At 34.4% G+C, this 13467-nt stretch overlaps 1 protein-coding gene across 4 annotated transcripts in view; it reads right to left on the bottom strand.

Moving 5' to 3' along the window:
• The window catches only part of LOC124362467 (glutamyl aminopeptidase-like), a 65909-nt gene that overhangs the window by 17627 nt on the left and 34815 nt on the right, over positions 1-13467 (bottom strand). For 3 of the 4 annotated variants that reach the window (XM_046816994.1, XM_046816995.1, XM_046816996.1), the window contains 6 exons: positions 12371-12753; positions 11847-11994; positions 4878-5139; positions 2725-2895; positions 1543-1640; positions 671-805 (listed from right to left, as the gene is read on the bottom strand). In XM_046816994.1, the coding sequence (XP_046672950.1) occupies positions 671-805; positions 1543-1640; positions 2725-2895; positions 4878-5139; positions 11847-11994; positions 12371-12753 (1197 nt within the window). The remainder of the gene's footprint in view (positions 1-670; positions 806-1542; positions 1641-2724; positions 2896-4877; positions 5140-11846; positions 11995-12370; positions 12754-13467) is intronic. The other variant, XM_046816993.1, reaches the window with a different exon arrangement.

Raw genomic sequence — 13467 nt, 5'->3', positions numbered from 1 at the left:
GGCAATTTGTTGAATAATCTATTTGTCATGCAAAATATACTGTTATTTATTTTTGTAACTTTAGCAGGTAGTAAATCTAGGGCATAGTTATTTCTTGTGTTAAATTATGTATTTCAGATCTAATTTTATATTTATGCATATTTTCTTTTAACAAAGAAGAAAATAAGATTTACGATTGTCCAGTCCTTTAATGATCCGTATAGCATATTTTTGCCATCAAAAAACTTCTTTCATATAAGTACTATTTCTCCATAAAGGAATACCATATACAATCTGAGATGCAAAAAAGCATAATATGCATTAATCAACATATCACTACTAACACACAGTTTAAGTTTTCTTGGTAAATGTAAGTAAATCTTAGTGATTCTAGATAGCTTTTTGCAAAGTTATTGTATACGTACAGTCTATTTCAAACATAAAATAAATCAAACATACCATTTCACTAAATAATATTATGAATTTTATTACTTTAACTTGTCTTCAGATACAACATTACAACTTGACGGAAACTGTCCTCTCCCATGAACCTTTCCAGCATTCAGATCACAGATACTCCCTTTATACAGTAATTTAATTCAAATTTCAATAAATATTACTACGAATGTTATTACTTTAACTTGTATTATTCATTCGACATGTACATACTTAGGAGTTCAGATAATCTTACCTTAGCATACGATATCCGATCAAATATCTCTGTTATCTGGTCAGGGTGTGAGACATGTTTTACGATCGGGTGGGAGCTGAGAGTTGAATCCAGCGCCAGAGCATCAATCAAGTCTTCAATCAAGAAAACTGTATCCTTAACAACGATATTGAAACATTAGTGAGATCTGACCACTGTCTGTTTATTTCTAAAATAAATTATCTTCAGGATGAAATTTTAACAATCTTTAAATTATTATAAGAATCCAAGGTTAAATTTGTATCTTTTTATTTTAAATCTTATGTATCTGAATAATTAATTTCTAAGAATAGTAGGATTAATGCAGACTTCATGTACATAATTGTTTATATCTGTAGCTTGAAACTTTGAATAAACTTTACCAGCCAAAATTTATTAAAACACTTTCCTCATAGATGTTAGTTACTGAACTTGGTAATAAACATAAAAAACAAGTATTATCAAAATTGTTAAAAACATCAATTCCTACTTTGAGTTCGACTAATATAGTAAAGAAAATTAACACACATACACAGAGAAAACTCAGATTAAACAATAATAAATAAAATCAATAGACCGCTGTTGTAATTAATCGAGTAATTGTTAATTTTTCTTAAAAATAACATGTCACGGGATTTGAGTTTTTATGTAAAATTTCAGCTCAATCTAGTAATGAAACATGGTTCAGTTTAAGCAATGTATTTTTTATTCAATACACAGAGAGATAGTTTGCAATCTAACAGTAGGAATAGAATAAACTTCAATCTTTCATTTAGTGTAGGACTAGGACAGGTGACGCTACAACTATTGCGTTTACTACACGAGTAAACTCAGTTAATGGTAATTTGTACGCTCAGCGTAACGCTGATCCTCACCATATCCCAATCAGGATGATTGTGAGCGGAGGCTTTGGCAGCCATGAAAGTTGCAAATCCCTCATTGAGCCAAAGATCATCCCACCACTTCATTGTTACTAAAACAATATAAAAATAAAACAATAGGAATAATAGAAAATAAAATGTTATAATATTAAATCGAGCCTTTATAAAGGATTGTCAGCTACGTTAACTACTTCATAGATTGGCATTTACTTACTAAATCAATAGTGCTGTAAGATATTAAATAAAATGTAGAATTGTAAAAACAATTTAAAATAAATTATTCAAGTAATAAAACAATATTGCCTGCTGTATAAAAACGACTTACTGATGTAACATCTAAACTAAAAAATCTCTAAATCAGTTTATGAACCTTTTATTTTACTCATTAAATCAAGAGATTGTTTTAATCATAGAAGAAGCTTCTAATTCCAGTAGTTATACTAAATATCAAATTCTTCTTGAATAGCAAAATTTACTAGCCCTAATTGCCTTAATATATCAAAATGTAAAATAAAATTCTTCAAAATTACAAGATAATATAAAAAGTTCTCAAAATATATACAGTAAAATTGTACTTCTAGTTCAAATTTTATTCAAGCTACAGATTAAGAATTATACTCAATAATAAAACAATGTTGTGAAGGAAACAGGATTTTTCCGGACATTATTATTATATTTATTAGGTAATAACTAACCTAATAAATGTATTAGTAACCTAACTAACCTAATAACTAACCTAATAAACGTGTATATAAATAACAGATCAAAATAGTATATATCAACAGCAGAATGCTGCACAACCCTTTGGGTCTAGCCAGAAGAGTGGATGTGTGCGTGGCACATCGCTGTAGCGACTTGCTGGGCAAATAATGTGTCCTTGAAATGATTCACCCTCTCCCTCCTTCATTAACTGCTGCTAGTTATGCCATGCCAACGCCTGCTGACTCACGCTGCTGCTATTACAATAGTTAACTATCTCCCTTGCTCCTGCCATCATCCCTCAAAGTATAATGTACATAATTCATTTCCCCTACACTACAATACTAATAGGTTATTTTTAGATGTAATTTGGTTAACCAAAAATTTGGTTTTCCGAAATTCTTTTTTGGTTAACCTGGGTTTCACGCTACTTATAAATGGAAACTTAATATTTATAATGGTAAAAATTTGAATTACCTAAATCTCCAAACCACATATGTGCAAGTTCATGATTTGTAGTTAAAGTCACTCCAAGATGGTTTGAGGTTGAACTAAAGTCGGGATCGTACAAAATACTAGTTTCTCTGAAAGTTATCAGACCCCAGTTTTCCATAGCTCCAGAAACAAAATCAGGGATAGCGATGAGATCTGAAAAATAAAAGTTTTGTTTATAGTTTTTACATTAAACTTCAAACACAACAGTTTAAGAGATAAAATAAACTCAAAGCCCTCATGCAAAATATAAAAAATAATATTGAAGAAATATTTTTGAAGTCGGTAGCTATAACTGCTTTTCACTATAAAGATGCAGTGAGGGTGTTCTCTTACATTTACATGTCTCATTCTGTATACAAGCGGCAGACAGTGCATAACTGTTAGTTATTTGTCTAATTTATTTTTTGTCCACAGTAAACAAGCCCCAAAAAGTGAATTTTTTGTTTATGTTGGTTATTTCAGGTTTGCTAAATAGATTGGCTATAATATAGAAGGACAAAAATACACTGTATTTAAAATCAAATAAATTTGTTTTAAAAATAGGAATTACTCACATAGTCACATGAAAAAAATTAGTAATAACAATAGTAACCTTCTTTCTTAAAAATCTCCATTAAAATTGTATTTGAATATTTTCTTGTAATTTGATATGTATTAATCGTATTTTTCAAAAGAGCCATCAACTATTATTCCATGTCCAAAATTAAGAAAGTTTTTGAGGTTAATCTTATGTATTAATGATATTATGGGGTAAGTCTGAAGGCCATTTCACTACATGTGACTCTTAGTACAAGTTGGATTTCTAATTCATAATTTCTTAAATTTAAATCAGCTAATGAATTATTTTCACAGCATTCCTTATTTATGATGTAGGGTCTTCGACAAATGTTTGTAGTATTTGTAAGAATTTGCTTTAATTTGCAGCATATAAGGGTCTTCCACTTCTTTGTCAGTCTATAATACTGCCAGTCGCTCAAAACGCTGTACTATTTTGAATGCAGTAGATGTAATAAGAGAGATCTGCGTTAAACAAATGAGCAACTTCTTCAAAAGGTTGTACCTGGTCACCAAACCCTCTCATCATAAGTATACAAGGTTCAATTTTGAGCATAGTTTTTGAGTTTATAACAACCCTCAAAACCTTTTTATTGTTATAAATAGAAGGCAACTGGGTTTATTAATCCCTATGTTTAATTGAAAGTGGTGACAGGCCATTGTAACTTGCAAGGAATTTTTCTGCCCAATGTAGTTCTTGAGATAAAATCTACATATTAGTTGGAAAATTTAATTCTTCATTTACAGTATACTTCAATTCACTAACTATTGCATAAGATTTTTGTATAACACTCACTACTTTTGAAGTAACTGATGTTACTACTATTTACAATGCACATTGTTTATTACATAGTTTATAGATAAAAGACAAATTTTTAAGACAAATTATTTCTAATGCCATTTTGGGCCTTCAAACATATTCTTTAAATTTTGAGATTTCTTAAATACTAGTCTTAGTGGTCTGGACAGTTATTTGTCTGGCCTATCAAAATGTTATAGCCAATGTAATAACACTATGGAATTTCTGTAAATCAGGAAAGGGCTTAATTATACATCTTTGGTTATTCTTGAAGTGGTATGAATCGTTTTTAGTATTTATAATAAAAATAGCAAATATTGGAATAACTGATGAATAACAGTGTGTTAAAATAACGTTGCTGAGAAAGCTGGAAAATAATTTTTTTCCTCTTTCTTCTTTTAAAGGGCGGCCTATTGCCAAGCACTTAAGCCTCCATAGTCTATCGTGCACCTCTGGAGCAGCAGTTTCCTTCAGCTTATTACATAATTTACAAATCAGATTATTCTAAAAATGCTGACTGTGTGAAGATGTTTCTTCAGATTCTCATGTTCCATAATCAGATCTACAGCCTGATATCTGATATGACAAAAATCTACTGAAGGAGAGAATATCAGGTGCTATCCTGAGAGAAGATGACATACAGTAGAACCATGAAAACTACTTAAAAATAAATTTCCCTCATTTGTAATAAACTATTTCATTGAAGAGAAGGAAAATGTGTTAGTATGGTGATATTTATTTCACTAGCCTAATCAATGACTGTTTATACCCAACAACTAACCTAACTTAGGAAGTGAATAAGGAACCCCAAAATAATCAATGTAGTAGTTGATGCTGGAAACAGCAATCTGCTGGGAGTATTCCATTTTCCGTATTTGATCTCTTCTGGCATACACTGAGACATCGAAACCACTTTTACTCTTTATTGGTGGCAGATGATCGAAGTCACAGACAATAAAGCACACCAGGTACGTAGACATTGGTACAGAACGAGCGAACTGTACAGTCGTCAGGCCTGGGCCAGGAGAGTTAGCAACCTCACTCTGTTCAACAGAAAAGAGAAACAAACTAATGTATACCAATTAACAGAAAGCTTTCATAACATTAAAATGTATCACAGCAATTGATGATATTAACAAATACAATTTTTGAAGGCATCACTGTATACAAGAACCTTTTAAAACAATCATGTGTCCACTGATTAAAACAAATAGTTTCTAGTAAAATTTGAACCTTATTATTCTTTTAATACAAATTAATAATCTTTCAAAAGAAACATGTAACTGGAGTCAATTATTGCACTGAAATGAATTTTATTGTAAATTATTTATACTTTTTATACAATTCAGAGTAAGCGTGTAACACTAAACAGTTTACTACCAAACTCAAGTGGTATCGAGGTGGAGTTAGTCCAATGTAATACAGTTGCATCCTAAAGACGTCATACTTAGTATACTATGTAACATTGACCTAAAGTAGAAAGGACTAAATGGGCTACCTCTTTTAAACCCTTTATATCACAGGGGGGTGGACGGAATCTTTCTGATCTTATTATAGGAATCCCCTTTAAATAATCTATTAACCCTCTACAGAAGCAGGGCTTAATTTTAAAGAACTGGAGGAGAGTATTGATGTTTGTGGTCAAAAAAGGTCGAGACTTATCTCAGCCATACAGGCTAATCAGCCTGACCTCCTTCGTGGTAAAAAAAGAAGGGATGAAACCTTGTTGGTATGCCCATAGTCTATTATAACATGCACTCGCCTTCTGCTCGCTGGGGGCTACGCCCCCAGGCCCCCATGATGTACGCTTGCAAAATCGGGGATAAGTGGAATTTGGTAATTGGTTAAATTCAGACATGAGGTTTCCAAATATCATGAATCCGTTCTCGAGAATCGTACAGGTCGTAATGCTTCGCTAACGCTCAGCCAATTGATGTGTGGTGTATAATATAATCAATAGATATCGTAGAACAGTTAAGTTATGTGTTTGCGAAATTAGAAAACAAGAAGAATTTGATGGTATTTAAAGTCAGAGATTATGTTTGTATATTATCATAGTTTAATTTTCCGGATTTACCCAAACTTTTGAATTTGAGAGCGCTTTACGGCTTAACCGTTAGAGATACGACAAAAAGTGACTGGACCTTTCTTCTTCTGCTTTGTATTGGACCTTTCTTGTCGAAAATTTAATTTTGTTTTTCGATTCCATTGTTAGATTTGAAGTACGACATCTGGTTTAGGTGGTACAACGCTTGGGATAAAAGTCTGCACTGGCCAACTATGGTGAATTGTTTAGTGTAAACAAAATAAAAACTACCTTTATCAGATTATTAGGTTGATCAGGGGGTCTAATTTAATCAGTAATTCATCTACCAGAAAATTCGCGGGAGGGGTGTTATGTTATCGGGGGTTATAAGAACGTGTGGTACTTTTCTGGGAAATGTTTGTCTGTGCTAAAAAAAGTATGTGTACAGAAAATTTTATAAAAAAAAAACGTTGATCAGAGGTTACATTTATTTAGGAAATTATCATTCCATACCAGAGTGTTGATAAGGAATCACTATTTCATTATAAATTAATTTTATTAAAAAGCACTCTGTCCCTATCTACTATTGACGCTTAGCTAACTCTTAGCCAATTTCAAATCTGGGGTTGTATTCACTCGTTAACCTAGCAAAGCAAGTGCAATCGGAACCTGGAATGAATTACACAAATATTAGTCGTATATAAATTAAAACCTCCAAAAATTGCCAATTCACAACAAATATTTTACTATTTAAGGCGATTTTCGGGCTTGCGAAAGGATATATGACAATAAGCTACTACATCTTTTTTGTACACCTTGTCATTTTATATTAGTACAAACTTTTATATTTAATCTAAGACTGAAGGTTCGACCGCTATTCACCCCAGAAACAAAATTATCACGTCAAAATTACAATTACGTAATATTAGCATTTATAAGCCAAAAAAATAAAGATAGAGCAAAAAACTACTGAACCTTTTTTGTAGATCGCTTCAATTACTAATCAAAACAATTTTTAGATTTAAGCTAGAACCAACAGTTCGGTCACTATCGAGCCAGGCAGGTAAGTTTTTAAGTACAATCCTCAACATGATCACGTTTTACAGCTAAACCAATGAAGATAGAGTAAAATGTCACTGAGTCTTTTTTGTAGATCGCCTTATTTTGTATTGAAATCACATTTTTAAATTTGTGCTAAACTTAAACTGCTGGCTGCAATGCCCAGAATCACAATTTTAACGGAAAACTTAAAAAAGTAATGCGTTTAAACGCGTTTTCCGGCCAAACCATTGAGGATAGGGCAAAATGTTACTAAACCTTTTTTGTAGAACGCGCTCTTTCCTAAATCCCAGTGAAAATTTGTTTTGAGCTGCGACCAACGGTTTAGCCGCTATCAAGCACGGAAGGTAAATTGTTATGCGAAAATTTCCAAATATTTCCATTTAATCGCATTTTGCGGCCAAACCAATAGAAATAGAGTACAAAGTTACTGAACATTTTTTGTAGATCACGTTATTTCCTAAATCTAACCTTTGTTTTATTTTGACCTCCGACCAATGGTTTCACCGCTATCGACCCCAAAAACAAAAGTTTCACGTAAAAATTACAAAAAAATTGCACATAATCACGTTTTTCGGCCGAACCACTGGAGGTAGAGCAAAAAGTCTCGGGACCTTTTCTGTAGATCGCACAATTTTCTAATTTGATGTGTCAATCAGATTTGAGCTACGACCTACCGTTCGGCCGCTATCAGGCTCGAAAAATTATTTTCAGCGGAAAAATCTCTGGAATGTCAAATATTCGAGTGTTTTGCCGCTTAACCATGGAAGATAGAGCAAAAAGTCACTGGACCTTTTTTGTAGTGCACTTCATTCCTGACTAACGATTTTTCGTCAGATCCGAGCTAGCTCCAATGGTTCGCCCACTATCTGGCGTACAAAAAAGGCCTGCAAGGGTAAAAAATGTGCGTTTTTTTGTGAATCTTTTTGAGGGGTTTAAAATGAAAAATTCCCGGTTTTCAGACTTTTCCTGTTGGTTATACAGCAAAAGGTACCTGCATGCAAAATTTAAAGTTTCTAGCACTACTAGAAGTAGGTTAGAATTTGTATACATATATATGTCAGTCAGTCAGTTTCACATGCGGCTGTATAGTATATCAGATAGATTAGATATGTTGCAGACAAGAACTACTACCACTGCTCTCCACAGTTTAGTGGAGGAAGTGTTAGACACCTCCAAGGAAAAGCAAGCACTATTTCATGTCTTTATGGACATTGAAGGAGCTTTCGATAGAGTAGCTTACGATTCCATAAAGGCAGTATTAAAAACGATAGGAGTTTCTTCAGATGCTAACTTGTTAGTTCTAGATTACAGCACTCTTAAAGTTTTCATATAAGATTAAAACTCGGGAGAAGAAACTGCAATAGTTATGGCCGGAAAAGGTTACCCTCAAGGAGGGATACTGTCCTTTTTTTATGGGATTTGGTGGTGAATAATCTTGATTGAAGCAGAAGAAGGGTACATTACAAACCATGAACAAAATAAAAAGTTGTACTGATGACCTAGTGCTTATGGTAAGAGGTTGAAATCAAGGTGCTTAACCCATTGCAGATCACTGACGAGCTGGGCTCATCACGCAGCGGCCGGGCCTAACGAGCTCAGGTCGCAAAAGAGGTCTGCTTTTAAGTTTCCCTCCAAATAGTTCTATTAACGTCTGATAGATCGGGCGATCGTCTTCGCTTTTCAACTAAGAGTGTATAACAACGGTCTATGTTTAGAGTTTTCAAAAGTTTTATAAATATCCTACAGATCATAGTTGTATATCGAAGTTGAAAAATCATTCATATGAGTTTAATCTGCTTTTTAGCGCTTCTGATTGGATGTTTTCCTCAGTTGTTATTATAATACTTTTGAGGTTAGTGACACAGAACTAAATGATGCAGACGTACATATTGGCGAGTGGTTTAGTCTAGACAATGGCCCAAATGTTGTAATCGCTTCGCCCGAGCCACTTTGAAAATTGCTCGCGTGTTATCGTTCCTACATCAAGGATACCCCAGCAGGCCCATGTTCCACCTGAACGAATACCTTCACAGCTGAATTTTATAGTATACAATAGCGAACAATACTGTGGCGCACCATTGCTGTTCGTGCAGCTGCTGATCGTAACTTAATTCGTGCCCACCCGCCAAAACAATACGATCCGCAATGGGTTAAGAGCACCTCACTCAAGAATCCTTAACTTTTTTAAGCAACTGGTGTCATATAGAGGGTCTGAGGATTAGCCCATCAAAAAAGTACAATAACCTTCAACCAGAAAAAAGATCTTATTATTAGCTCAACCTGTTCTGGAAGGTACTAGAATAATATATTTCAATATGGTGAAGTATTTAGGACTAGTTTTAGACAATAAGCTCACGTGGAACACTGTGATGGAAAATTGTATCCAAAGCAACAAAAGCTCATGATACTTGTAATAGACTCTTTGGATATAAATGGGAACTAAAATCCAACATTATATATTGGATCTATGAAGCCATAATAAAACCAATGGTCACATATGCAGCAGTTGTGTAGTGGCAAAAAGCAGAACAAGATAAAACAGCTGAGAGGCTACAGATTCTTCAGAAGCTAGCATGCATAAGCATTACTGGGCAATGAGCTCTGATCCAACTTTGGCACTTAAAGCAGTGCTTGGGTACATTCTTCTGAGACAGGAAGTGAAGAAGACAACCAAATAAAGACTCATGGCAATAATAAAGGCATTTTCTTATGCCAAAATAGTAACTAACATGTCTGAGTACGTAGTAAAAAATACTTTTTTGATAAACCATATTTCATCTTCGAAGAAAGTAGATAAATAGAATACAAAGTAGGCCTACCCTGATAAAATAACTGAAGATTTATAGTGATTCATTCCTGGACTCCAGGGCAAGGTTTAGCATTTATGGACCAGGAGCCAGACTGGCTTAGGTAAATATGCCAAGGTTTTACAAAAATTCATAGTAATTGAAGCATGCACCTGACGACTCACAAAGAGGACACCTGAAGGTCGGAATATCTAATACTATCAGATAATCAGGCAGCATTGATGCCGCTTGACGCCTGCTTCTTTGACTCAAAGGTAGTATGGATATAAAGGAATGCACTACTGTAATGAAACTGGTAAAGAAGAACAAAGTTGTCCATGGGTGCCAGGTTATGGGAATGAAATAGCAGACGCCTTAGCCAAGATAAGTTCTGAAAGGTTTTGTGGTAGGGCCAGAGCCAGGTTTTGGAGTGGCTTTCTTCTATCATAAAGCTCTAGTAAATGCCTGGGAAAACAGGACCAGATCTGAGACTTCGTGAAAGGCTTCAGAACTTAGACAAACAAAAATTATTATCTTTCCACATACTAAAAGGTGATCTAGACTCCTAGAACTAATCAAGGAGAATATATGATTAGGTCTTGGGATGCGAACTGGACATGCGCCTCTTTGAAAACATCTGATGAAGGTGGGTTTAAGCCAGACTGATGGAATACAGACTTTGCGGAGAGACAAAAGATTATGTAGAGCACATATGGTTGAATATCCTGCTATTTGTAAAGCCAGGGAAACATTCTACCTCTTGAGGACAAAGGACATCACAAAACTCACAAAAATAATTAGTTTTAGAAGAAGCCTCAGATTCGAGTGTTATATACAAGTATAGAAGGCGCAAAGGTAACACAGCCACCACCGACGCCACGGACTGTGAAGACGGACCCGAGATCGTGGAAGGCCTTGCTACGAAGGACGTGACAATCCAGTTCGCCACGCTCTCGCCGACTTACCGACCAATCTCATCAAGTAATAACCTCCTGAAGAAGATCACACCGAGATGGCGCTTCACGGCGGCTCTTGACTTTCGTGTCGTTGCCCCAGTTCAACCATCGGAGTCAATACAGTTTTTGTTCCCTTACAATTAACCTTTCTCATGATTGAACTGTTATGCGATATCCACGCTGAAAGCGTCGCCATGGACTTGGACCATTTATCGGCCACCTAGATTTGACATTGGATACAAACAAGCAAGCACAAACTGGATCTGTTTTTAGCTTTCAAAATCACTATGGACCATGAAGAATGTGATAGAGAACATTCTTCAAATCGTTTAACGCTGAGTTTAATATTAACTCTAAACAAATACTAAAGAGACGGTTTTAGTGTTATCCCATAAGAACGCCTGTTAAACCTAAAACCATATGCTCTTATTCTTGGTTGTAGAATAATGAATGCTGTCTCATATTTGAAGCAGTAAGACTGTGTATTTGCTTTATCTTCATTAGTAAGGATGATCCACGTTGGCCTGTACTCGTATGTTGGAAATGTATACCGAATAATGCTTTTTCTTATAACAAATTTCATAGTACATATTATCTTAAGACCAAGTGCAAAGTCTAAGATCTTTTCCAAAAATAACTGCATTTTCCTTAATGCCACACTTCATCCAACAGGATGTCTCCTCTATAAAAAAAGGTATGTATTATCTGGTTCTCTGCAGTAAAACGCAAAAAATATACATAAAATTCAAGTCTTAAAATTGTGTGGAGTGTTTTACTAAAAACTAAACCTAATGAATGGAAAAAGTTGTAATTTGTGCTGTAAAGAAAATTGTATTTAATATTATGATGATTAAAGCATTATAATGCAGTTAAAATTAATTGATTGCCAGTATTGAAAGTGCAATATTTAGCCCACTCACCACTTGGTCCATGTTGGATAGAGCAATGTAGTTTCCACTTGATGGTCGTACAAGACTGACATTGAATTTGGCCTTGAAACCCGGCTCGTCAAAACATGGGAATGCCCGCCGAGCATAAGTCGGCTCAAACTTGGTTGTTGCTATGTTTCTGAAAACATACAGTACAAATTGTCCTAATCTGTTTGAAGCGTCTTTGCATTATATACATTAATGCATTGTATAATTACAAGAAAAATATAAATGAATTCCCTTAGTGCCATTCCTTCTAAATATTTAAATTTCAATGACCCAGATTGAATTATAATTTTAATTAGATTTAACTCAGTATCAGAGTCCCTCAATTACTGATTCATTTACTTCTTATATTTAACCAACTGCATCTACCTCTAAATGTTATTATGTGCTATTTCGGAAGCTTAAGTTACCACCCCCAACAACAAAAATAAATAAAACTTATTCACTTACCAATATCACATGGAATGCAGAAGAGGGTACAAAATAGGAAAATAAATAAAAATACAAACCTACTTTCACCAGAGATGTCTTTATATGTGCTCCTATAAAAGCCTACAATGTCACCAGTGAGTGACCCACTAAAGTCCAATTTCAAGCTATAAGTGCCAGGGTTGATCATTTCTGTCAGTCGAACAACCCAAAACTCATTTTTAGGATAATCAAAAGCATTTTTAACCAGATTTATTGAGCCCTGGTTTGCACTTAATATAGAGTTTTCTATGATCAACCCCTTATGGTGCAGAGTTATATAGTCACACGGGGCTGTCACATTCAGCGTTATTTCCACACTACCACTGAAAGTACCATTGTCCAGGTTTGGATAAATTAATAGGTTGTATAGTTCTGGCAGTACATGCTGTGACAGCCTATATTCATTCTCCCACGGATTTCCCTGAAAAAAAAAAATCAAAACTTCAATTGTACAATACCAATAACATTCAATAATATTCACGTAATAGCTAACTATTGTTAATAATCATCATAAGAAATTATTACATCCGGTCAAAATACAATTTTTGGATTACGACTTTCTGGGAGGTAAGGAATAACTCCAATAGCAGTGAGTATCTACCAAAGAAAATCACCTGCAAATTTTTAAGACTTCAAAAATTCAAACAGCCTTTAACTTTGTTCATATGACAAGTGCTAAATCCTTGGTTACTTTTTATTCACAATAATAATGTAATAGTACTAATTCACTGCTTTATTATGTGTGACAATTAACAGAGAGAAAAATAAATGAGAAATTCTCTTGACCTCTGAATAAGATAATAGAATTAGTGGTTTTTTAAATTAAACTGAAGGCTTTGAGGTTTTTCCTTGATTATATTTAAATTAAATTTGTCATAATATAGAGGCAGAGAAGGCAAATTTTGATCTAAATTCCATTCTTCTTCTCTTATGGAGTGGCCTATTGCCATAGCCTACACTTAGGCCTCAAGGACCTTTTGCGCACCCCAGAAGCACACCATGAGACCAACCAGTCTACGGTTTAGCAGTTCTACAAACCGCTGAAAACAAACAATCAGGTCCTCCTAAGGAAATTAGCCATCCTTGTCCAAACTACCAAAGATGGCTTATCGCTCCCTTGCTATTGCAGGGCAAC

Source organism: Homalodisca vitripennis, chromosome 5 (genome assembly GCF_021130785.1).
Source record: "Homalodisca vitripennis isolate AUS2020 chromosome 5, UT_GWSS_2.1, whole genome shotgun sequence".
Lineage (NCBI taxonomy): Eukaryota > Metazoa > Arthropoda > Insecta > Hemiptera > Cicadellidae > Homalodisca > Homalodisca vitripennis.
This window is presented reverse-complemented; position numbering and strand designations above follow the sequence as displayed.